Here is a 27,891-nt window from a genome sequence, read left to right on the forward strand (position 1 = left end):
GTTTAGACTAGATAGACAGACCTAAAACTTTTTCTTTTCCCTTTTCCTTTAATACTCTTTTTGTTCTCTGCCATTCACATGCTAACTAGCCTACATAATGAACAAGGGACAGCCTGGAAGTGATGTGGCCATTACCAGCCAAGAGGACCTCTAGGCTTTGTCCTGTAGCAAAGACTCCAGCCTCTCATCCCCCTTGTTTTGACATCCCTGCTTCTCCCCTCAAAAGTAACCCACAAAATCACTAACACAAGAAATGTAATTTCCACAGCAATATTCTCCATCTGAATCAAGTGATTCAGTGAGGTTCACTGAATCAAGTGAGATCAGTCTTTCTCCCTCCACAGTACCAGCCTCTAACTTTAGAAACTTGATGTATCCTTCCAGCTTTTGAGAAATCTGAGTCTGAGATTCTGATTCCAGCTCAAGCATGACCTTCTTACAGGACCATTATCAAATGAGAGAAAATCTGTAAATTGCTTAGCACAGTGCCCATATATCAGGCACTGTATGTGTACTTATTCTGTTCCCTCCTTACATAAGGCCTGTCCAGATCCCCCAGCTGCTGGTGCGCTCCCTCCTAAACTACTTTGTATTTATTTTAAATAGATGTTGTATACATGTGTATGGGTTGTCACTTGTGACAGGACTAACATTTACCAGTGTTTTGAGAAAAATGATTATTTCTCTCTTACACTGATAATCAATTATTGAATTGGGACCAAGGTTTTTCCCCTTCCTATTTCCTCATTTAGAAATCAGCCCCAGTAGGTTATCCAGCCAGCCTTTGAAGTGCAGCGCTGATGATAAGATGAAGTCTTGGGCAGATGCACCCCACTGGAAAAACTCAGACCTGACCAAAAGGTAAAGAAATTCTAGCTTAGGCAAATTGGTAGATTCTGGCCCATTGTGTTTTAGTCAGACAGGTCTGGGTGGAAGTGGATCCCCCCTTTTGTCTAGATTACCCTAAATGGGGTGGTATGAGTATAGATAAGTCTCTTTGGGAGAGGATTCTGGGAAGATGGTGAAGTAGGTTAGAAAATTTCAAGCTCTCAAAATTTTCCTCCACAAAAGAGATAGCGCTTCAGGGTGAACATAGAAAACCCAGGAAGAGATCTCCATCCCTATGAATAGTAAACACTTGCAGGCTAAGGACAACTTAAACAACAAGTCGAAAGTCCGGGAGGTTATCTAGGTTGGGAGGCTGCCTGAGCCCCAGACACTGGAACTTTTACCCCTGAGACAGTGAGGGGAGTTGGGTATCTAAGCCAGGGAAGGTGGAGGCCCTTTACTGACAAGCAATGCCATACGCAGCTGTGCTGTGGAGAAGAAGCAAGGTTGGGGGGGAGGTGAGAAGAAACCAGCACATGCAAGGTGAGTGCAAAAGCAGTGGGGCAGGATGCCACTAGCTGTGGGCAATTACACAAGGCTGGAGGTCTTGGTTTAAGTTCAAAATCAGAGGGGGAAACTGAAGACTAGAGGTGACTATAAAAATTAAACTATTACCAAAAAAAAAATGCACAGGCAAAGGAGAAAGAATCCAGCCATAGCAAGCTATTATGGGAATAGAGAAGATTGGGGTTCATCTTCAGAGGAGGATAATGAAGCAAAGAAACCCTCTTCTACCCCAAAAAGTATTTCAAATGGTCACCCGCCTAAAAAAGGATTCACTGAAGGACTTAAAAAGAGACTTTAAAAATCAAACGAGAGAGACTGAGGAAAAACTAAAAAGAAAAATAAGAATAATTCGAGAAAAACAAGGTTATAAAAAGAAAGCCAACCAATTAGGAGATTCAGAATCTTTTTTTTTTTTTGGCTATGTAATGGGGTTAAGTGACTTGCCCAGAGTCACACAGCTAGTAAGTGTCAAGTGTCTGAGGTCACATTTGAACTCAGGTCCTCCTGACTCCAGGGTTGGTGCTCTATCTACTACATCACCTCACTACCCCAAGATCGAGAATCTTAAGGAAGAAAATGACTCCTTGAAAATCAGAATTGGGTAAGGGAAGCCAGTGAAGTTATAAGAGATCAAGGAAAAAAAAAAGAATGAAAAAAATAGAACAGAATGCGAAACATCTCATAAGAAAAACAACTTATCTGGAGAACAGATCAAGAAGAAAAAACATGAGAATAATCAGACTACCTGAAAGCTACGATCGGAAAAAGAATTTTGATAAAATAATACAAGAAAAAATTTAAGAAAATTGTCCCAAAGCATTAGAAGAAGAGGGGAAAGTAAAATAGAAAATATCCACTGATCACCACCTTAAAGAGATCCTACGAGGAAAACTCATAGGAATATTATAGTCAAATTCCGAAACCCCCAGCTCAAGGACAAAATATTATGAGCAACAAGAAAAAACAATTTACAAATGGTGGCACCACAATTAAAACATCATACCGAGCAAAGCTAAGCTTAATTCTGAATGGAAAAAAAAATGGACATTTAATGAACGTCAAACTTCCAGACTTTTTTAGAAAATACTCTGAACTTAATAGAAGATTTGACATACAAGACCCAAAGAAATATAAGGTACATACCAACAACCAATTACAAGGGACTCAATAAGGACAGACTGTTTACCTTTTATGTATGTAAAATGTAAAACCTATGTCTAAAAGTGTTATTAGTAATTAGATAGCTTATAAGAAAGATTGGGGTAGACCAGAGTATGATATGACTTCAAAAAGTAAAACTGTTCAAGAACAGCTAAAAGAGCAAGTATCTTATACAAAAGACGGGGGAGAGGAAGAACCAATACAAAGGAATTAGTTGGGTGAGGGGGGTTGTTAGTTCTGGAAACCTACTTTCAACAGGAATGGGTTCAAGATGGAAAAATACATACAGATACAAAGGGTACAAAAGTCTTCTAAATTTAGAAAGAAATAAAACTCTAAGGAGATAGGGAGGGGAGAGAGGATAAAGAAGGGCTCTTTAGAGGGGAGGGTGAGGGAATAGGTCAAAGTGGTATACAAAAGGGTGTTTTGATTTATGGGAAAGGGAGGATAAGGGAGGGATTGTTGTAGGGGGGGAGGTAGGTTAAGTAATAGGAAGGCAGGTTAAGTAATAGGAAGGCAAGGTAGTGGTAGAAGTAGAGGAGTTAGGAGAGATAGGAAAAAAGAGATAAGCACAAACTTAAAAACAAAGATCAGGAGTAGAATCTCTTAGGGAAAGTATGTTTATATATGTATGTATGTATGTATGTATGTATGTATGTATATATATACATATATATATGTACATATCAATATCTATATATAAATATATCCATACTTAATTGTAGCCTGGGAGGGGGAGAGGGGAGGAAAGGGGAAACAAGAACAAAGTAAAAAGTGTACAGCAGAGAACAAAAGAAAACCTATTAGGAAGCAAAGAAAAGATGGACAGCTTTCAACATAACGTGCAGTATTTAATATATAGGCTTTCTTGAAATGGAAAATTATTGCTACATATTCTGAATCCTCTCCTATGTTCTGCTGTGCACATGACCTGTTTTTTTCCTTTTATTTTTATATTTAAGTTTATGTGTTTCCTTTCCTTTTCTTATCGTGTATTTAAGTTCTAGTATTTGTCTAAAATAAAAAAAAAATAAAATAAAAAGTCTCGTTGACCAAGAATGAGCGATCAGGGTCACATTCCCCAGGGGCGAAGAACCTGCAGCAAGACCACATGTGGCCCTCTAGGTCCTCAAGTGCCGCCCTTTGACTGGATCCAAACTTCACAGAAAAAAATCCCCTTAATAAAAGAACTTGTTCTGTAAAACTTGGACTCAGTCAAAAGGTCATACCCAAGGACTTAGAGGGCCACATAGGTTACAGGTTCCCTACCTCTGCTAGAGTCTCATTAGAATAAGCCCATCTCTCATTATAATATTCATTCTTTCATTACTTGCTAACCAATCAGAGTTGATTTCCACCCTCAGGGACACCCACTCTTCCAAGGGCATATAAAGCATTGAATGGGTTCTATGATCTTTGGTCCTTTGGTTCACCAGAAGTGGCCAGATGACCAATCCTTTTATTAATTATCCACCAGCCATAATTAATAAAATGATTGTTAATTACCCAGAAACTATGTCTCTTGAACTTTTTGTCACCGTTTCCATGACACAACCTCCCTCCCTCAGTTCAAACATGGGGTAGGCCCAGGCCCCTCCTCTTTCCGTCCCTCCTTCATAAATATTGATTGATTGATTGATTGATTGAATCAAAAGAGATAACTAGGAAGAACAAGCCTAAGAGGAGAAAGTAGAGCCTAGATGTCCTTTTCCAAGTTTACATGTAAGCATCAGACAATGCTATTAAAGCTTATCTACAGGTTCAGGAACATGAAGTCCATTCCACAGCACGACTGGAAAAAGCATTTACTTTATAAACAATTTAGAAAATAGATGACAGTGAATGTAGATGCATTTGGCATACTCAGTGGAGAAAACATTAAAGGAAATCCATCAGGACATAGCAGTCTGGCTCTCTCTGGGTCTCATACTCACTCACACAGTCCCTGGGTTCAGAGTGGGAGCATTCCCAGCTTTTAAGCCCACTGGCTAGAACTTGTACTCCTCCTCCACTATGTCCTTTAAGAACCCAAGGGCACCTCCATGGTACAGTCAGGCACCAGGAGGGCCTTCCAGAGGCAGATAATTTGGACCAAAAGGGAGAAAGGTCAGTTGGTATTTGTAAAGCCTAAATTTATAAAAAGTTACAAATATGTTGTAAAATACATACTATATGTTTAAAATATATACTAGGAAAGGATCCTATAAATAAAAGAAGTTGAATTTAAAAATAAAATATGGATAATGAGAAGAAAATTAATTTCATACTGGGATTAGAACAAGGCTAAGAAGTTGTTTAGTTCAGGTGTTTAGGGGACTTGTCAGACTTAGCATATCAACATATGTAAAAGGATAGATACTTTTAAAATGTGTTTGCTTAACAAGCTTTAGTAAGTACCTACTATGTGCTGTGCATGGTACTAAGGACTGGGGATACAAAAGAAAGGCTCGGACAGTCCTTGATATCTCTCAGCATTCACAATGTAATGAGGGAGACAAGTCGGAAATAACTGTGTTGTGTATATATGTATAAACAGCACATGTATGTACGTATATATCTTGTTTGTACATAGATACATTGTTATATGTTGTATATAATATATAGTGTAGAATATATAGTACAACACATATTATTTGTATATACACAATGACCAGTCCTTTACCCCACAGAGTAAATTGGAGGTAAGTTTTAAGTACTTTCCCACAATTTTGTGTCCATTGAAATTGCTTCTCCCAACCCACTCGGCTCCCACTCCCACATTCCCCCTTCCCCCAAGAGAAATCTCAGGCTAGCTGCCCTCCAAATTTTCACAAATTTATAACTTCTCAATTTCTAGAGCTGGTACTTACTGTGATCTTGGGAAAGTCACTAAAAAGCTTGTGCCCCACTGGCCTTGCCTTCAAGACCCAGGCCTCTGACCCTCTTTGGGCCTTAGTTTTCTTATCCATAAAATGAATGTATTATATTCAGTGACCTCTAAGGTCTCTTCCAGTTCTAAAGCCATGATTCTATGATCTACTCTTATAACAAAAATAGGAAGAATCAGGGTTTTGCTGTTGGCTAAAATGGAAACAGCAAAGTCTGACTGGCTTTGGACCAGAGGAGAATGTCCCAGGTGCTACCAGAATAATAAAGCCACAAAATAAATTAATATTCAGCCAGCTAGTCACCAGCAGGGAATGAGTATCTCTTCTCAGCTTACCATCCCTAGACCTTCCCTCCTCCTGCTTCATCTCCAGATTTACTCAGATCATTCCCTCACCCAGATTCACCTGATCTCTTGCTAACCACTAGTTAAGTTGCTCATGAGCCCAGCTCCCAGCTTTCTAAGATTTACCTGTTTCTTTTCCCTGTCTGTCCCTAGGGAATGGGAGTTTCCGGAGGAGTGAATACCCAAATGAACTCAGACTCAGTTCTGTTCAGACAGTACAGAATTGTGTTAGGCAACAAGTGGAATGAGTGGTTCAGACTTCTTTTACTTCCTCTAGGTGTCTGAAGCTTAACTAGCATTTCTGCCATATTTGCTCTCAGGATCTCCAAGGATTCCACATTTCATTGGGTTCTATACCTGAGGGAGCTACCCTTTGGGGATGAGTTGTTGCATTAAATTCACATTGAGGTTCTAACTCTTCTCAACACTACATGAATTCTTCTAGGTTAAATTTAAAAAGAATTCCTTTGCTTCTTAAGTAAGTTCTTCCATCATCAATATGGGATTTCTGTAGGGGCAAAACCTTCATTAAATCTGTCTCTGAACCCTGACCTGCATGTACACCTTTGACTGAGGTGTACAGATTGTCTAGGCAGCTCTGGGCCTGGAATTAGGAGGACACGAGTTTGAATCTTGCTTCAGATACTTACTAGTGTATGTCCCTGGACAAGTCATTTAGCCTCTATCTGCCTCAGTTTCCTCACCTGTAAAATGAGGATAGTAATAGTGTCTATTCTGACATATTGTTGTTCAGTAGTTTTAGTTGTGTCTGACTCTTTGGGATCCCATTTAGTGGTTTCTTTGGTAAAGATACTGGAGTGGCCTGTCATTTCCTTTTCCAGCTCATTTTACAGATGAGGAAGCTGAAGCAAATAGGGTTAAGTAACTTGCCCAGGGTCACACAGCTAGTAAGTGTCTGAGGCCAGATTTGAACTGATGAAGATGAGTCTTCCTGACTTTAGGCCTGGTACTCCAGGTACTGGTGTCCACTGTACCACCTAACTGCCCCACCTTGGCACATAGTAGGTGCTTAATAAGTGCTTGTTTCCTTCCTTTAATGAGACCTCAAGGATATTGTTTACAACATAAAAGAAAGGAAAATTATTTTTCGGTGGGAGAGACAATAGTAGTATTTCTAGGAAAGGGGTGGGAGAACTTCTTTCTGTTACCATCAATCCACTGGCAGGAGGAAGAGGATTAAAAAAACAAAAAAAATTGAGGGTGACATAATCTTATTTAGCTTTTCAAAAAGCAGTGTGCCTTTATGACCCCACCCCCTCTCCCCCATTCTAACTATTTTTTGTTAGAAGAACAAAGAACACCCTGTTTCTTACTTTCCTGGTTTATTTCCCCTACTGAAATTTTGCATTTATTTGCTTGTAAAGTTGAGGCCAGAGAAAATTAAACTATTCAGTAAAAGTAACTGATAATACAAGATTCTGTTTTCTAAGTTCTATCTGATGTCAAGTCAGGGCAGGGGCACGGAAAGAGAGGGAAAGACAGAGAGAGAGAGAGAGAGAGAGAGAGAGAGAGAGAGAGAGAGAGAGAGACAGAGAGAGAGAGAGAGAGAGAGAGAGAGAGAGAGAGAGAGAGAGAGAGAGAGAGAGAGAGGGAGAGAGAGAGGGAGAGGAGAAGGGAAGATATAAAGGGAAACTTTTAGCTGAACTCTCAAGAAGTAAAGATCATCATTCTTTTAAACAAAAACAATCCCAAAACACATAACATTCTACAATTAAAAAGAGAAAACCATCGCCAAAATTAACCATCAAAAATAGTTTTCTTCTAGATAAAGTTTGTAGGACGAGTGTCCTAGAAATCTTTTTTTCCTTTTATCATCAAAGAAAAAATATCTGACTTTTTTCACCCTGGAAAGGAGGTAGTGTTGTATTTTATTTTACAGAGGAATGAATGCATGAACAAACTTATTTGCCATGTATCAAGCACTGTATTGAATACCTGGAATACAAATACCAGAAGCAAGGCAGTCCCCACCTCCTAGGACAGGGATGGGGAACCTGCAGCCTTGAGGTCACATGTGGCCCTCTAGGTCCTCAAGTGTGGCCCTTTAACTTAATCCAAACCTCACAGAACAAATCCCCTTAATAAAATTTTTGTTCTATAAAACCTGGACTTGGTTAAAAGGCTACACTGGAGGACCTAGAAGGCCACAAGTAGCCTAGAGGCCACAGATTCCCCACCCCTGTCCTAGGAGATTACATTCTAATAGAGAAGGAACAACACATATTTGAAAGTGGTGGAAAGGGAGGGGCACTTCAGTTCTGAATATTCTTGAGAGGGCGAGTGGGGAATAGATTGACATGCCCCATCCAGGGACAATGGAGGAATTGCTTTGATAGTGGTTTATGGTTCCTCTACTGGAAGTGGAAGGGAGGGAGAGGGCAAATGGCAAAGCACTTGGCAAAGGGGCTATAGAGGAGGAAATGAAGTGAAGCATGAGTGGGGCTTTCTAGTTAGTTATCAATGGAGGGCTGATAGGGGATAACTAAGGCTGAAGTTCCTCTGTGGCAAGATGTCTTTTATAGCTTAATGGGGGTCTGGGGGAACAGGCAGAAGATGAGGGAAGATAAAGGTCACTTCCATGGAAAAACAACCCCATCTTATGTTTGGCCATTTAAGATATTATAACTACAAACTTTTAAAGCCATAATGTATTTTAGCAACTTTAATTACAAATGGAGAGGTCTCGATATAATTAAGCTGAAGTTTAAATCTAGCCAAGATTCCTTATTTCTGTTTATTGGAATATAGGGGCTTGCTGACATTTAACAGATAGCTAAATGAGTATCCTTATTTTAAAAGAATGAAAAAAATAAGGAATTTGGTGGTCTGGGTTTATGAACTTAGGAAAGTCCCACTCAATGCTCCCATCATATGAGCAACAATTTTCTTTGAAATTGTAGCATTATGTAGTAAAAGGCACACAAAGCCAAGAGCAGTGTCCAAATATTTAGTCATTTAAAAAATAGATTTTATTCTCTATCCTACACAGTTGTAAATCAACACTTCCATTATGTGTATAACAATTTTCCTTGAAGATAGAGCACCTTGTAGTTGGAAGCACATAAAATTATGGGGAATTTCCAAATATTGTCTTTTTTTTTTTAACAAGCACTTTATTCTTGATCCTACACAGTTGTAAATGTGTTCTCAGCTATATTTAAGCCTTCATAGAAGCCTGATTCTGATGCCTCACTGTGGCATGGAGCTGATTCTGCAGTCTCAGAGCATAGAGGGTATGCCAGTGGATTGCAGGTCCTAGCAGATTCTAACAAGCTGTTAAGGATTTAGGGCATAGTCCTAGCAATAGAAAGTGTATACCTAGTTTGAACAGGAGGAAAGAAGCAAGATGGATTATATTTGGAAAAGTATACAGTTATCCCTTCCACATTGTGATTTTCCCCAATGTGGTTTCGATATGTTGCAGGATGGCATAAGAAATTAATTGGCAAGTTTTTGAGAGTTTTGTGGAAGCTACAGACAACATGCAAAGGCCAACAGATGACACAGAAAAAGTTTAGAAACTCAGAAATGCATAAAATATCTGTAGAGTATTGCATAATATAGCCTATGACCAAATATTTAACCTAAATTTTACAGTAAGGTACTGTAAACATGAGAAAAAGACAAAAAATTTAGATTCTCTGATATGAAAGGAGGGCCAACAATTTTTACATAGATTTCCAGATCAAGGGGGCATGATGCCCCTAACCCTGCGATATGGAAGGGACAACCATATAGCACTTTTAATGATATTCAACTATCACTCACCATCCCACAAAATCACATGTTTTTAATGTGGACCAATCTAGTTAAGTATGGAAAGACTCATCAAATAGAATGTTACAAAAGAACCCTCAATCCTGTATGGGTGAGTTTTTGTTTCCCTTGTTGAACAGGGGCAAGCAGCGCAGCAGAGAAAAATTCAGAGGGGGTGAGTCACATAACTCTTAACAACCACCAATCTAATGGTTGATACTCTTAATATATGACGTGTGTCCAAGCAGCTAACGCAGAGCTAGAGGAACAGAACCAAATCTATATGATACCTCTCTATATAAAATCAGAAGACATTAAAAAAAAGTGCCACTAAAAGGGATAGCTCAAAGACAAAGACAACAAGAAACACAACTTCATAGAATACTCTGTCATCTCTCCTCATAGTGCTCAGCATGAGCAGAAGCAAAATGACTACTATGAAGGCAAATATACATTTGCTGAAGAGAATGAAGAAAGGAAAATTCAATAAGCATCACTCCTAAGCACCTTGAAACAACTAGAAATGAACCAGGTAAACAAGAAAGAAAGGAAGAAAGAAAGAAAGAAAGAAAGAAAGAAAGAAAGAAAGAAAGAAAGAAAGAAAGAAAGAAAGAAAGAAAGAAAGAAAGAAAAATAGATGGGGAAGAAAGGAATTCCCACAAGTAAGCTCCCATGGAGGGAAAAACAACAGAGGAGAAAACTAAGAAAATAAGAAAGAAAAAAATACCTTCTTATAATGAAGAAATGCAATGGAGTAGGAGAATCAGGATCGAACTCCAGAAGAATATAATTCAGCAAATGGAACCCTAGAAAAAGAATCTTCACAAGAATCTTCAGTCTGGAAGGAAAGCCTAATGAAATAACTAAAGGAGAATATAAGAATGAAGAATTCTTAATGAAAAAAACTGGTTAAACAACTACCATCTTTTGAGAAATCATAAAAGAAAACTACTTGGATGTATTAGATTCAGAGAGCAAAGTACAGATTTAGAGAATCCAAATTATGCAATTATAGAGGAGCTCTCTAGGTTTAATTTACCCAGAAATATGATTGATAAGTTTTAGAGACCCTCAGTGAGAGATAAGATATTTAAGTAGATAAAATGAGACATATCATACCATTAGAATCATGTAGGACTACATATCAGGAATGAGAAAGGAAAGGAAAGATTGAAATAAGACTTACTGAAAAGCAAAGGAAAATGGCCTGTACCCAATACTGATATCCCACAAAGTTAAGCATAACCTATAGGAAAAAAAGTGAATTTTTAAAAGGATCAATGACTTTCAAGCATTCCAGTGGGAAAACCAGGACAGTTTCTGAAATAAAAATACAACAGCTGATTAAAGCAACTTTAGACCTATAAACAAGCATGTAGAGCTAAAAAGGGCTAAGGAATGATCCAATGATTACATTCTGAAAGGTAGAGAAAAGACTTTAGTTCTTTGATAGCATCACTCTCCCCCCCTCCCCTTTTTTTGGGAGGCAATCCAGGTTAAACAACTTGCCCAGGGTCACATAGCTAGTAAGTGTCTGAGGCTAGATTTGAACTTAGGTTCTCTTGATTTGAGTGCCAGTGCTCTATCCATTGTACCACCTAACTGGCCCCCAAAGTATCAACCTTTCTAAGGCCAGTAAGAAAACAAGGAAGAAGGCTTTGGTCTTGGGCATTCAAAAAACAAAAAGTAACAGTAACAATAACAACAACAACAACAACAACAACAACAAGAAAAGGAATACAGCAAGGAGGGGAAGAAGAGAAAGAGGAAAAATGAACTTGTTTCTGGCAACTGGGACATCATAGATGAAGGTCATTTAAACAAAAAGGTGAAGATGGGGAGAAATGTGGATTTCATGAATCTCACTTTTAACTTAACTTTAAAATTAACTTAACTTAAAAAAAAGAAGGAAAAACCAACTGAATCGTAAGACAAAAATTGAGAATTTCATGTTGTTTTCAGACTTAGACAAAACTAATATAAAGATAAATCAGAAAGAAGTTGAGGATTAAATTAGATAAATCAGAAGGAAGTTGAGGACGAAATTAGATATCTTAGATCTTTAGAAATTGCTGAATGGAATTCTGAAGGCATATAACTGTTTTTCAGCATTGCATTGTACCTTCAAAAAATACATCATAGTTTGGCAAATAAAGAATTCATAATAAATGTACAAAGGCAGACATATTAAAATATATTCTACCAAACTATAACTATTTCCTTATAATTAATAAGGAAAATACATAGGAAATAAATGGAGATCAAGTAATATTCTAAAGAATGTATGTCAGGAAAAATTTGTATCAACAATAAACAACTATATTAGAGAATGACAAAAGTAAAACAATATACTAAAATTTATAATATGTAGCTAACTCAATCCTTAGGGAAATTTTGTATCCATAACAGTTATTTTAAAAAAATAAAGAGCTCTAAATTTGAAAAACCTGCAAAATTAACAAGTAATTCTTAAATCTGAACAAAACAATAAATCCTAAAAATCAAAGTAAAGATCAGATTGAAAATACAAAATTAGTGACCTAATAAATAAAATTGAGTTGGTTACAAGATCAATATAATAGGCAAACCATTATCTAATTTGATTTTTTTTTCTAAAGAGGAGAAAACTAAATTATGGAAATAAAAAAACAATGAGTAAGGAGAATTCACAATGAAGGGAGGGAAAAAAAGAAAATTAATAGAAACTATCATATCAAATGATGCATGAACCAAATTGAAAACTTAAATACAATGCATGACTACCAAAAGTATAAGATATCCAGATTAACAGAATAAGAAATAGAAAATCTAAAAACTTGTGTTCTAAGAGAGAAATTTAGTAAGCCAATAACGACTTTCCAAATGAATCTATCAGATGGCTAAGGATCAAAAAGCTCTTACTCTACATGTACTGTTTGCAAAAATACAGCAAGATGTCATCTTTCCAAACTCCTTCTATGAGAAAAACATGCTTTGATACCTAACACAAGGACAGATAAAGCACAGAAAAAACAAAAACTATAATATAATTAATGAATATTAATGTAAAAATTTTTATAAAGTATTATCCAATTGGTTATAGCAATATTCAGAAGCTTATTTTCTATGGGTTGGATTTGTAGCAGGAATATAAAAATGATTCAATATTAGTTAAACTCTAGCTTAATTAATCATATTGAAAATAATAACACATGACTAAATCAATAGACACAGCTGTCAACAGAAGACAGCAGTCATTTATGTTTAAAAAAAAACACCCCTAAAAATCATAGAAATAAAAGAACCCTTGCTAAAGGTGATCTAAACAAACTGTTTATCTAAATAGAAGAGCTGGTACCAAATCAGAGAAATACTACAAATAGGGCAGCTAGGTGGCACAGTGGATAGAGCATCAGCCCTGAAGTCAGAAGGACCTGAGTTCAAAAGTGGCCTCAGACCAAACACTTGACACTTACTAGCTGTGTGACCCTGGGCAAGTCACTTAACCCCAACTGCCTAACCGAGAGAGAGAGAGAGAGAGAGAGAGAGAGAGAGAGAGAGAGAGAGAGAGAGAGAGAGAGAGAGAGAGAGAGAGATACTGCAAGCTTTATCCAAAAGACCAAAGATGGCTGCAGTCTCTTTTTTTACTTCACAAAATGTTACAAATGTTGGCTATAGAACTAACATAATAAAAAATTAAAGAAGTAAGCATTGGCAAAAGCATCTCTATTTACAGTCAATATGATGGTTTACTTAGTCCAAAAGAATCAATTAAAAAACTGAGATGGTAGTAGCTTCAGTAAAGTTGCATGATATAAAATAAATTTAGAAAATCATCATTTTCGGTATCTTATTAACAAAATCTAGGAAGAGATAGGAAGCAAAATTCCATTTAAGATAATAAAAACAACAAAAAGATAAAGTCTGGGTAAACTAGATCTACAGCATTCCCCATATCTATTAATTTAGTAACTTGGTCAATAAATTGAGTAAGTTTAGCCTGTCCTAACCTGTTCTTGACAAAGTCATGCAGGGCTCTTGGTAAACCTTACTTCCTTTCACAGATGTTCACTAATTTCTTTAATGATCCATTCCAGAATTTTTTTTTTTTGCTTTTTGGTGAGGCAATCAGGGTTAAGTGACTTGCCCAGGGTCACACAGCTAGTAAGTTCCAAGTATCTGAGACTATATTTAAACTCAGGTCCTCCTGGCTCCAAGGCTGGAGCTCTATCCGCTGCGCTACCCAGCTGTCCCCATTCTAGGATTTTACCAGGAACCAAAGTTAAACTCACTGGCCTAAAGTTTGTAGACTATTCTCTTTTGTTTTTTGAAAGTCAGGACATGTGCTTTTGTCCACTGTCACAGCACCTCTCTCATTCTCCACTGTTTTTCACATCTCTTTGACAGTGGCTCAGCAATCACACCTGCCAGTTTTTTCAGGAACTAAAGAATATAGTTTTTCTGGGCCAGATGACTTGAATTCATCATGGGCAACTAAGCTCCTTACTTATCTTGGATATCTATTCCATTAGCCATCTTTGTTCTGTAATTTTAAGCATGATGGTAATTTTCCTTGGCACAGAAAACAGAAGCAAAGTAAGCATTGGACAACTCTTCTTTTTTATCTGTTGACATTTATTATCATCCAAATGAGGGGGAGAGGAGTGAACTAAATGGCCTCTGAGATCCCTTCTAGCTCTGGAACTATCCTAAGTTGAAATATATATATATATATATATAATATATATATATATATATATATATAAAATTGAAATACATTTCATATATATTATTGAAATATATATTTTTTAGAGACTTGAGAAGATACTCACATATGGGTCAATTGTTGATATCATTCACATATTGATTCTACTCATGGCATTGGAAAGTGAGTGCTTCTACTCCAGTTTTTGATTCTCTCAGATGGTTCTGGGCTGGTATTTCTGTACAGTCACCTCCTTGAATCCCGTCTGCCTGTCTCTGAAGGCAGAGTCAAAGTGAGATGGATTGGATTCAAGGCAAGCTATCACACTGATCACTGGTTGCTGGCAGAAAGGTTTTACTGGACCACTGTGGAGCTGAGTTCTTTAAGTCCTCCTAGAGTTATGCTAGCACCTAATTGGTTTTTTCAAACATTGGACTTTACCCATTGGTTGATATAGTTCAAGCCACCTTTGTGAGGTTAGCCTTGCTAGGGCAATACTGATTAGTCACTGAATGAAACTTTGGTGACAGGTATTAGCCAATCAAGTGTAGGGATGGAACGGCTGGGGAGACATTTCTGGGGGAGATTCCTTCATTGTCCAAAGTGAATATTTGAATAATGTAAGTACAACAGCAACACACTTTGTGTTAAATGGTGAGTATATTCTAAACCTGCTTCATTTATATACACAGCCTAACATATAGTTGACAGTTTCTTCAAGAAGAGTCAAAAAGTACTATATGTGGTTAGTGTAAAACATCACAAAAAACTGAAACAGATTACAAATTTTACACAAGCAATACACAATATTAATTTTCTCTTAAATATTTTTATCATTATCTTTTGTTTTTGCTTCATGTTTATTTCCAAATATAACTCTGTTTCACCCCAAATGCAATATTCCACACCCATTGTCCCCTACCTCTGCAATGAAAGGATGGAGAGGCATTTAAAAACAATAACTCTTCTCTAAGGTCACTTGGTCATTATAATAGTACATTACTGAGTTTAATTTTGGTGAGTTTTCTGTTTCACATCATAGTTGTGTCATTCTTCCCATTTCTTATATCATGAATCTCATTATGTTTCTCTGAATTCTTCATATTTGTTGTTTTTTATGGATCAATAATATTTCATAAAAGTCATGGATCACGACTAGTTTAAGAATGCCCCTAACTAATGGGTACTTTATTCCCACTTCTTTACTGCCACAAAAAGCATTGTAGTGAGCACTTTAGGACCTTTTTGCCTTCGACCTTTTGTGGTATATGCTTAGCACTGGGACCAATGAATCAAAAAATATGAACAATTTAGCCCCTCCCCTTTTTTAAAGCATTGATTATGTGTCTCTTTTTTGACAGATAGGAGATTTGGCTATATAAGTGGGCTCAATGACTGGTTGGAGAAAGGGTAAAAATCAATACCAAATCAGATGTGCACACTCATAGCAGTTCTAATCTAACCCATTTAAATTAGTTACAGATTCTGAAAAATGGGAAATGAAGAAAAATAAAGACTGATTTTTACTAATAATGTTGTCTCAAAGAAATTTAATTGCTACAAAACAGTAACTTAAATGAGGAAGGAAAGACACAAGGATTTATTAAGTGACTATTATGTGCCAGGCACTGTGCTGACATTTTACAAATATTTTATTTGATCTTCATGACAACCCTGGGAGATAGGTGATATTATTTTCTCCATTTTACAATTCAGGAAATTCAATCAAGGCAAACAGAGGTTAGGTAACTTGTCCAGGGTCACACAGCTAATAAGTGTCTAAGGCAGGCTTTGAATTCAACTCAGTGCTGGGCTTGGATTCAGGAAAACTCATTATTCATGAGTTCAAACCCAGTCTTAGACACTAGCTGTGTGACTTTGGGCAAGTCACTTGACCCTGTTTGCCTCAGTTTCCTCATCTGTAAAATGAGCTGGAGAAGGAGATGGTAAACCATTCCAGTACCCTTGCTACGAAAACCCCAGATGGGGTCATGAAGAGTTGGTCATGGCCAAAAACAACTCAACAACAAATTTCCTGACTCCAGGTCCAAAACCCTAGCTACTGCTCTACTTAGTTGCCCCTATTAGCCAGTGAGATGAATGAAATTCAGTATAGTGAAAAAACCCTGGCTCTGAAGTCAGAGGACTTGAGTTAAAATTCTATGTCTAATGCTTACTATGTGATTTATCTTGGACAGATGACTTAAACTTCCTGGGCCTCAGTTTTCTCTTCTGTAAAACAAGGACATTGAAATAAATGGCCTCTAAGGTACCTTCTGACTCTAGATCTATGATCCTTTCCAAGGAGAAAGATGTGGCGGTCTGATGCAACATTTGTTTGGAGTAGAAGCTTGTTTGTAAAACATTATGGAAGGTGATAAAAGTTTATGAGCATGATTGTTTCATGAAACAGCGAAATTCAGTTGAAGGGAAAATGAGCCTGATGAGAACTTAGTGTGAGACCCAGAGACTTCAGAAGATTACATAACAATATTTGAAGATGACGCTGTAAGGACAAATAACCATGACATGGGACAAACAATAGCATTCCTCAGTGATCTATTAGAATCAACAGAATTAGTATGCTAGAACAGTTTGTTTTTTAACATCTCAGGATGCAATATACTATGTGAGGGAGTGGCCCTAGGACTTGAGTCAATAAACACTTGTTAAGTTACTACTACATATTAGGCATGGTGCTTGGGATACAAAAGGAGGCAAAAGATAGTTTCTGCCCTCAAGGAACTTATAACCTAAAGGCAGAGACAATGAGCAAATAAATATATAAAAACAAGTCATATACAAGATAAATAGGAAATAATTATGAGAGGAAAGGCACTAGAATGAAGAGGAGTTGGAAAAGACTTCCTGTAGAAGGTGAGGTTTCCATGGGGACTTAAAGGAAGCCACTACATAGAGATGAAGAAGGGGAGAATTCCAAGGATGGGGAATGGGCAGGGAAAATACCTGAAGCTCAGAGATGGAGTGTCTTGTTTATGGAATAAGAAAGCCAGTATCAATGGATCAAAAAGTATAAGTTGGGGAGTAAGGTATAAGAAGACTAGAAAGGTAGAAGAGAACTAGGTTATAAAGGACTTTGAAGGCCAAATACAGCATTTTGCATTTGATCCTGCAGGCAATAGGGAGCCACTGGTGTTTATTGAATAGAGGGATGAAATGGTTGGAACTGCACTTTAGGAAAATTACTTTTGGGGCTTAATGGAGGATGAATTGGAGTGTGGAGAGACAAGGCAGGCAGACCTACCAGCAGGCTATTGCAGTATTGAAGAGGGGAGAAAAGGTAGCTCATAGCAAATTAGCTTCAATTGTTTTTCTGTAAATTATGAGTCAAAGTTCTCAGTGGAGAGAGTTAGGGGGAGGGGAGCCATGGGAAATTGGACCTAACCAAATAAATAGAGAAAAAAATTGTTCTGGGTGTGACATGTTTTTAAAGGTATTCAGGAAATAATTTTGCAAATATCTCAAATAGAGGAAGATCCACAAAGAATTAAAAAGATCACATGTGGCACTCTTACCCCTCCCCCCCAGAACCCCCAGTAACTGAGAAGACAGTAGCAAATATCCATATTGATGGGGTGCTTGGGTGCTTGTGTTTGGGTGCTTGTGCTTGGACCCCAATTTCTCCCTGGCCTCAGAAACACTATTCCTGACAGTTTCTCCCCAGCCCAAGGACACTGCCTAGCAATTACTCATGAGTGGGCCCCAGCAAGACCCTTATCTCTCTACTTGGTACAGTAACAAACAGCACCTGAAGGAATTATTAGTTTGAACTGGCTTTGCACTGGGTCATAAAGACATTCTTACCCACTGGACTATCTATACTACTGCCCTACCTCATTATCTACATCCTGGGCTCCTCATTAACTGTATTCTAGACTTAAGACATACATCTATCTCGTCAAACAAGACATTGATTGGTGGCAGACTGGACAACTCTCAGTTACCCTGAACTCTAGTTAACTTAGAGACGTAGCAGGCCTAAAACCACACCTCCACGGTGCCTCCCTTGTGGGCTTTTCCTAGTGAACTCTGGGTAAAATGCCTGCACAGTAGGTATAAGAAGAGCGTGTTCTTTTAAGAACTGACCACTCCTTAACCACTCCCTAATGCCACCCTGAATCATTTAGTTAGCATATTTGGCATGTGTTTTTATTGTATTTTATTTTATAAAAACTTTAACTGTACCACTTTAAGACTGCAGGATCCTTAAGAATCCTTGCCTGCTGAAAAGCATAACAATAAACTTTTTGCCACCTTGACTTAAAGAATGCTTGAGTCTGTGAATTCATTTCAGATGACCCACTGTGTGCTCCAGTCTTTGAGGGGTCACAACTTCTCAGACCACAACAACATGACCACACAATTTCTATAAAATGTGTGTGTGTGTGTGTGTGTGTGTATAATAGGTTGAGGGTATCCCTGAAAATACAGGAAGGAAAAATTGAAACTTTCATAAATGATTTCCATGGCAGTCCATATCATCCCCACATGAGAAAGACTGCCATTTCTATTCTAGTTAGCCCTATTATTTACTTACCCAAGACAGTCAGATGCTTCAGTGGATAGAGTGTTGATAGATGCAGGAGTCAGGAAGGCTTGAGTTCAAATCTAGCCTCAGATACTTACTAGATATGTGACCCTGGGCAAGTCACTTAGTCTCTGTTTGACTCAGTTTCCTCAGGTATAAAATGGCAATAATAATAGTACCTATCTTTCAGAGTTATTGTGAGGCTCAAATGAGAGAGTATTTAGAAAGCACTTAACATGGTGCCTGGCACATAGTGGGCACTTAATAAATCCATCCTTCCTTCCTTCCTTTTCTTCTTTCCCCTTCCGTCTTTCCTTCCTTCCTACCTTCCATCCTCCCTTCCCCTTCCCAGAACTAATATTACTAGTTTACCCACAGTCCTAGACCATTCCTTATAACTCTTTAGAACAGGGGTTTTCAATCTTTTTTGTGTTGTGGATCCTAAAATACATAGGATTGCAAACAAAACCAACTATATTGAGATTCAAGTATTAAAATATTTTAAAAAAGAAAGTTCATGGATCCTAGCTTAATAACCCCTGCTCTATATAATCTACTTTTCTTTTAAAATTATTTTAATACATATTTATTAATAGTTTGATTTATAATTTTCCCATTTTCCACCCCCTATATTGACCTAGAGAATTATCTCCAGTCATCCAGAATGAAAACAAATCCAGCCAAGCCAATAAACATAGCAAAAGAGATCAATTTTAACTGGCAGTACTCCCCCACACCTGATCCTTTTTATTTCAAATAACATTCCTTCCATTTCCTCTCTTTAATGACAATCTGGCTCTTTCATCAAGACTTCTCCAGTCACAGAGTTAACACAATGATAGGTATAATCCTTGCTTCCCTCTACCACTTTCAGACTATTCCAATACTACTCTCTTTCAGTGACTTTTCCTCTTTTGAGGGTTATTCTCCTTCCATCCATCTTGTCTACCAACCAAATTATTCAATCAATTTCCTCAACAATCTTAGTATCTTAACCAAAATCTTCCTCTCCAACTCATTCTTAACTATGATCCTCAAAGTCTTCAATACTCATGTTGATGACCCTTCTAACAACATGACTAGATAATTCCTTAACTTCCTCAAATCTCTTAACTCTCCCTTCCCCAACTCACTTCAGAAATATTCTTACATGATCACATATTAAAACTTCACCATCTTTCAGAATTATGCCACCTCTAGAACTTTGAAATTGGACACTCCAACCAAAACCTAATTTCTTCCACTCTCTCAATCTCATTAATCCTTTTTTCTACTCTTATCATGACTTTCGTTCTGCTCAGTCACAGTGGGTAGAGTACTGAACTTGGGAATCAGGAAGACTTGAGTTTGAAGCACCCCTCCAATATTTAACGTCTATGTAAGCCTGGGCAAGTCAGCTAATCTCTTTAGCTTCAGTTTGCTCATCTATGAAGTTGGCATAATGACTGTACCTTGGTTGAGAGAGAATCTGAGGAGACAATATGTCATGAAAGGACCCATTAAGGAGATCTGAGGAGAGCCAGGAGAGTGTGGTATCTCTGAAGTTTAAGTACAAGAAAGATTCAAATAGGAAAGGGTGACTGAAAGAGATGAAGGCTACAGAGAGGTGAAGGAGAATGAATGTATGCTTACAGAAACAATGCTGAATTTCATAATTCTGAGGTCATTCCTTTTTTCTTTTGATTTCACTGTGTCATTGCCAGGATTATCCCACCCATTTTCTTATGTCCACAACCTTGTAGTTATCCTCAAAGGTCTGTTATGAGAATCAAATGAGATAATGTAGGTAAAGCACCTTGCAAGCCTTAAAGTGCTATGTAAAAGCTGATAATTATTATTAGTAGTAATCAATTCACAGGGTTGTTGTAAGGATAAAAATGAGATTTTATATATTATATATGTATATAAAACACTTTATAAACCAACTATTACTTCTACTACTACTACAATATTTGATCTCCCTCACTCTGACTTTCCTTGCCACATCCAGGTTGGGTAAATTAATATTTCACTAGCTACTACTCAAGAATTCCTTGTCCCAATGATCTACTATTCCCAATATGTGAGTCATTATTCTTGGGAAAACTGCACCAGATAATTTTTCCTCTCCTGCTTCTGGGCTGTTGAATTCCACTGGAGAAAAATCACAAAAATAATATGACTTTACCCACTCCAAACTCATGGTATGTGAGTCCTCATTACTGATCTACAATTTCAACATGTCTAAAACCAAATCCCCTATTAACTTAATTCTCCTTCTGATTTTCACTGTTTGTGCAAGTGCCAGTATTATTTTTCTGTCATGTTTATGTCCTTGGGGTTATCCTTGCCTAATTTTTCTCTTTTATCTACAGCACCAAGTCTAGAGTTAGGAAGACTTGAGTTCAAATTTGGCTTCAGGTACTTACTAGCTGTGTGACCCTTGGCTAGTCACTTTAACCTCTGTTTGCCTTAGTTTCATTATCTGTAAAATGGGGATGATAATAGCACCTCCTCAAAGTGTTGTTGTGAGGATCAAATGAGATATTTGTAGATGTTTAGCATAGCATTTGGCACACAATAAGTGCTATAACATATTAGTTATTATTATTATTGTCTCTCATTTCCATTCTGATACCAAGTCATATCAGCTATAACCTGGAAGCATCTTTCCCATCTCATCTCTATTTTCATTGCTACCTACCTATTATAGACTCTTATTACCCCTACTTGGAATATTACTTACAACAGCCTCCTAACAGGTGTTCCCATATGTTTTCTCTTATCTAATCCATCCTCCATACCATTGGTGGAATAATCTTTCTAATTTAGAAATCTGGTCCTGTCTCTCCCTTGCTCAGAAATCTTCAGTAGCTCCTTAGTGCCTGCTGAATTATGTTCAAGCTCTTCTGCCTGGAATGTTCAAAGTCCTCCAAAATCTGGTACCATTCTACTAGGGTCATCTCATTTTGTATTCCTTGGGTACTTTAAATTCTAGTCAAACCAGTCAGCTCTCTGTCCTTCAAAGATGCTCTACATTCATTTTTCACTGCATATGTCTTTATGTTTGGTATGTTCTCCCTCTACATCTATTAAACTCCTACATACCCTTTTGAGTCCAACTGAGATGCCACCTGTTCCATTAGGCCTTTCCTGAGGGCATAGACCTTTACCCTCAGACTTTGTTGTGCAACTCTCTGATGTACTCATTATGTAATATTGTATATTATAATTATCTCTACTTGAACCTTATTTCCCACTGGCCTATAATTTTTTTAAAAATTCCCCCAGCACCTAACACAGTACTTTGCACTCAGTAGGTGCTTAATAAATGATTGTAGAATGAATGAATGATTGATTCTTGGAGAGCTTTACCAATCCTGATGATCATGAGGTGAAAACTTTTGTTCTAAGAATACTAGTCAATATATGGGATTTGATCATTGTGGGTAGCCTATCCGCCAGAGATTGTAATCCTATATTACTCAGTAGATGGTCTTTGAGAGTTGCTGTGGCCAAAATATTTATCACCCTGGTAAGGAAGCTCTCTATATTTAGATAGGCTAGACCTTGAGGGACAGAGAGTTAAGACAGACAATTACTGAGCTTGTACTATGAATAACACATTTAAATAGCTTTCCTCACCACACACTTGTAAAGAAGGTAAATACCTCATTTTACAGATGAGTAAACAGAGGTTCACAGAGGTCAAGTTAAAGGTAAAAAACAACAACAATGAAAAACTTTGCTGAAACGACTCAAAAACACAATCAAATCTTTGACTACAAATCAGGAGCTTTTCTCAACATGCTGTACAAAGCAACATCTGTCTCTTTAGTCAAACCTGAGGGCAAGAATCACCTGAAAGATGATTAATTGAAAAACATTATTCTAATATATTTAAAATATTTTATCTTATATTTTCAGTATAGTAGAGTGAGAAACATGTCATCTGTCATATTTTATAGAATGACGCTGGCCAGTGATGAATAATAACGAATTCATTAATTAGGGACTTGCTTATAACTCTATTAAAACAAATCATTTATCCTAAGTAAGAAATCTTGTCCTCATTAAATTTATTTTTACAGGATCACATATCTAGAGATATGAGAGACTTCTGGGGCCATCCCGTCTAACCATCTCACTTTATTGACAGTATACTAAAACCCAGGGAAATTAAGGCATTTGTCCAAAGTCACTGCATTAGAGGTAGTCAGTGCTTATGCTTGCTAAGTCAGAGAGAACATTTGAAAATTTCATCTGTTTTATCCAGTCCAGAAGCAAAGAAAATTGGTTTCATTTGAATAAATATGATTCAATAAACTTTTTAATTACATGTAATAGGATATAACTCAGGAATGTCATCTCCTTCTAGAACACATGGAAACATTCAAAATTGCACCAGAGAAGAAAATTTTCTCTCTAGGTCTCTAGGTAGTGGAAGAGAGAAAAGAAAACCAGGCTATCTAGTGTTTCCTGAAGTGCCTCTTAGGCCCTGTCTATTATTTTACCAGGCATACAAACAATCTCACTTTTATTCTATGGCAAGGCGCACAAGATCACCCTCAGGGAAAGTTGCCAGAGATCTTTTTAGAAATCAGTGGCAGCTTCAACAAATGCCCAGAAAAGGGATTTAATTCTTAGTGTTGGTTTTCTAAGTAGCATCTGACACCTTACCTTCTGCTCTGTAGTGATATAAATACTAGTCTTAGGAGGGGAAAGTCTTTTTAAATTCTTTTATTTTTAACCATAATTTTCTAAAATATGCTTATTGAATCCCTGGACAATTTTAGGATTTAAAGCCCCTTCTACAGGCTGTAGAATGGAGTGGATGGAGTATTGGACTTAGAATTAGTACTAGTCAGGTGTGACTCTCTGAGCCTAAATTTCTTTATATATAGGGTAGGAGGGTTAGGTATTGTAGCTATGACTTTAATGGTATAGGGAACTCTTAGGGAAGGACATTTCCTAACTTGTAAAATGGAGACTCTAAAAGTAGCCACCTTACAGATTGTTATGAGGTTCAAATGAAATAATCTATGCAAAGCTCTTCACAAATTACAACGAGCTATATAAAAATGACTTATTATTGTGAAAAAGGATTTGCAAATCTTAACGTGCTATAGAAATATAAACTCATATTATTTGTCTTCCAAGCAGATATCCAGATGTTAAGTGCCACAGCTTTACAGAGTTTGGACCCATAAATGATAAAGGAGGTAAGGTAGAAGATTCAATTGTAAACACTGAAATTCAGTTACCATCTGGAGAGGGGGAGAAAAAAGAAGTCAAAGCAAGACTACCTTTTAAGTATATGTTCATCAAGTGAAAGACCAAAAAAGGAATCCTCTTATATAACTGCAGCAGTATCCGACTTGTTCTCTGCCATTTTTTTAATGGTAAACCCAATGGAGCCTTAATGATGGATCCCTAAAAGCCCCTGAACTTTCCCATACATTTCAGCAGCCCAGATCTCTGGCATTCAGTATCTGGCCCACCCCAGCCCACCTTGATTACTTAATTAGTTTACTTAACACTCCTTTATCCTATCCAGCTCCCTTTCCTGGGTTACCTCCAGACCACCCCAGGTTATTTGCCACTCCTTGATCCCATCCAGATTTTTTCACCTCTTTTTTTGTATCAAAGTACCAATTTTATCCTCATCAAATGCTCAAATCTGAGGATGTATTGGCATCACAAATAGTGCAGATTCACTAGGAATCTCACCTACCCCAACTCGGGTCTTAATAAACTCACTACTTGGACTAAAAGAAGGCTTGAGCAGTTGAATTCTTTCCAGGAAGACTGCTGCCCTGTATCCTTGCATTTCAGGATTCCCAGTGATGAGGTCTAGAGGTTAGGGGTCCTGCAATCCCAAGGTCATGACACATGGGTCCTGCCCGAAAGAATTCGACCAAAGCCTTCCTTTCAGCTGAAAACAAGGTTTATTGAAGATTCACCATATTAGCTAGACTCTTAAGGAATCTGAGCATCTGCGGGCTATTGGCTAGATCATGAAAATCTGAGCAGTGGTTAGATTATAAGAACCCCAGCATCTTAATGGAGACAAGATGGACCTTATATACAGAAAGACTGTGGGAGGGATCTAGGAGTGGCCAAGTAGTCTATGAGGTAATAGAATTCCAGGAAAATGAAGCCCAGATAGGACCAAGGGTGGGAAGTGGCCTGGGGCCATAGGGAGGCAAGACAATGGAGAGGACATTGGATGTAGCCACAAAGAAAGGCCAGTTAATGGTATTATAGCCTCAGGCAAACACCAGAGATTTTGACCATGTGGGAAAGTCCAGGGTTTTTTCTTTTTGGGGCCCAGATCCCAACCCCATCATTAGCACCCCTAAGCCACAACAAATACTCAAACCTCTCTCTAGGATTTAACTTCTTTTTTTTTTTTCCAGGCAATTGGGGTTAAGTGACTTGCCCAGGGTCGCACAAGCTAGTAAGTAAGTGTCAAGTGTTTGGTCTGAGGCTAGATTTGAACTCAGGTCCTCCTGACTTCAGGGCCAGTACTCTATCCACTGGGCCACCTACCTGTCCCTTGGATTTAACTTCTTCAAAGGAATATCTATTCCAATCCTTAGTCCTATAGCTGTAGCTTTTAAACATGCACATGTGATCTTATGACAATGCCATAAGCCTACTTCCCACATAAAGGGAAAATACTGACTAGTTGCCTGGGTAATTTGCACAAATACAGCAGATGGAAATGAAATCATCTGGAAGCATGTTTAATATTTGGGCCAGGAGGGAGAAGCAGATTCACCAGGTTTAAGGGTCTGAGAATTGGAAAGGTAAAAATAAGTACAATGCTCATTTGAATGCTGGGATTATGGAAATGGTATTGTTTTTCTGGTTCTGCATTAGAATAAAATGAACTAACACTGTGGCTCTCTCTGACCTCAATCCACATATCCCACTTAGTTCAACCTTAATTACTAAGTTATCCTCTCTTGAGGACAAATATCTGAATGCTGGGGTGTCAATTGTCGATAGATTTGATAATCAATGGGACTTACTAGAAGAAGTTTTATCTTGTGATAAAGTTATCTTGGGTAAATAACTGAGAATGGAAGGAGAGACTTTTCCTTGACCCACTTTCCTTAGAATGGGTCTGTAATTTGTAATTCTTATTCCCAAATACTAACTAGATAGAGCCATTAAACAAAAGGCACACCCTACTCTGGGGGATTTCCTTAGTTTGGCAAGAGACATAAGAAGATAAAATAAGGGAAGATAGAACAAATGGGATAGATACTGAATCTTTTCACTCTCCTGAGTGTATAATAATTCATGACAGTACAATGCCTTCCAGATGGACAGTCCAGCAACCAGCCATCATGTTTTAGGAACAACATTTTGGATAGAAGAAACAAAATAAGTAGGTATAGGAACAGGATTCCAGCTGCAATAAGAATGGCTTCTGTGACATTTGAATAAATGGAGTGAGTTTCCTTTGGATGCTAATCCACTGTCGCCTTAGTCATGTCTTAGTTATGTATATGTGATATATAAAAATCTATGATTTCATAGAATCTCTCATTTCCTTCATGATATGAAATTCAAACACAAATACTCTGGGAGCACTACCTGCTTTAGGGATTGTGGAGAGACCAGTAATATAAGGTTAGCACTAATTTCCTTTCACATTCTATTAAATGTTTCTGCAACAGCTTTGTTTTTAATGGCTTTAATGGCTTTTGTTTCAGCCAAGTTCAGGAACCATTTTCCTCAGGTCCCCACCCTGACTTTTTGCTTTATGTAGAGCAACAGTCTACATGACAGAAGCAGTTGGTGTCAAAATAAACAGGGAAAGTTTGAGAAGTTACAAGGAGATATTTCATCTCCATTAGACAAATTTCTCTGCAAGAAATTTTTTTAACAGCTGTCCAACAAAAGAATTGGACTGCTTTTTGGCATAGTTAGTTCCATTTTGCTTTGAGTATTCTAACACAGTCTGGGTGTCACTTATCCAATGGATATTGTAAAAAGTATTCCTACGCTTGGTGAGGTTTGGACTATATAACCTTCAAGTTTCTTTCTGAGATTGCAGATCTGTATTCTTATTAGTAGAAGCTGGCCATAAGAACGTTTCATCCATTCTTATCAAGACCATTAACCTCAAATATAGGAATTAAAAAAGATAGCACCAATGAAGAAGCAAAAGAAGAATGAGAAGTTTCGTATGAACTGATACAAAGTGAAGTAAGCAGAATCAGGGAATTGTGCGTGCGTGCATGCACGCGCGCGCGCACACACACACACACACACACACACGACTACAGTATGTGAATGGAAACAACAACAGCAAAACTATCAAAAACGGAATGTTGTGAAATTGTAAATAAACTTGATTCCAAAGAAAATACCTGAGAAGGCACCTTTACCAACCTCTTTGCAGGGATGAGGGACACTACATATAATGTCAGACTTTTTAGATATGTTGGTTAGTTTTGTTGAGCTGCTTTCCCCCCCTCTTTTAAAATTCCTTGTTATAAGAAATGGCTCTCTGGGAAGGGGAAAAGGGAGGAATGTGTTGGGAAATAATAAAACAAATAAAAAGGTTAAAATTAACAAACCAACAAAAATAAAGAGAAGGGCACATTCTTGAATGTGAGGCACGGTCTTGAATAATAACACATTGCTGTAAGAAGTTTATTAAGAATGTAGCCGGAAGTTTTTGTAAGAAAGAGGGGAAGATACAGATGTGGCTCTAGGAAGGGTTGCCTGTTGTGGTCACATCAAGGAAGCGTGCTTAGTAACTTCTATTTGAGTGAGAATCATGCATAAAGTACATTTGGACATTTGATACAAGTTGAATTTCAATAATCATAATAAAAAACTAGCAAACAAAAGAAATATGGCTCAAGTTATTTTATGGCCTTGTCAATATAATCTTCTCAAAGTAATTACCTGTATACAGAAACGTGTTTGTGTGTCCTCCCACTACAACATCCACACCTTTCACCTTTTGAGCAATGAGCTTATCCATTTCAAAACCTGAGTGGCCCAAAGCAATAATTTTGTTCACTCCAGATGTTTTCAGCTTATCCACTTGGGTCTGCAGGGAAGGGATTTCATCTTCAAATATTAAATAGCTTCCTAAAAAAGGAAACA

The 27,891-nt window shown here is 37.5% G+C and overlaps 1 protein-coding gene across 1 annotated transcript in view; it reads right to left on the reverse strand.

Moving 5' to 3' along the window:
* The window catches only part of NT5E (5'-nucleotidase ecto), an 81,824-nt gene that overhangs the window by 21,697 nt on the left and 32,236 nt on the right, over nucleotides 1–27,891 (reverse strand). Inside the window, 1 exon segment of the mRNA XM_020976304.2 lies at nucleotides 27,688–27,876. Coding sequence (XP_020831963.1) covers nucleotides 27,688–27,876 — 189 coding nt within the window.

The sequence above is a fragment of the Phascolarctos cinereus genome, unplaced genomic scaffold (assembly GCF_003287225.1).
Source record: "Phascolarctos cinereus isolate Bilbo 61053 unplaced genomic scaffold, phaCin_HiC Scaffold_5;HRSCAF=322, whole genome shotgun sequence".
NCBI lineage: Eukaryota > Metazoa > Chordata > Mammalia > Diprotodontia > Phascolarctidae > Phascolarctos > Phascolarctos cinereus.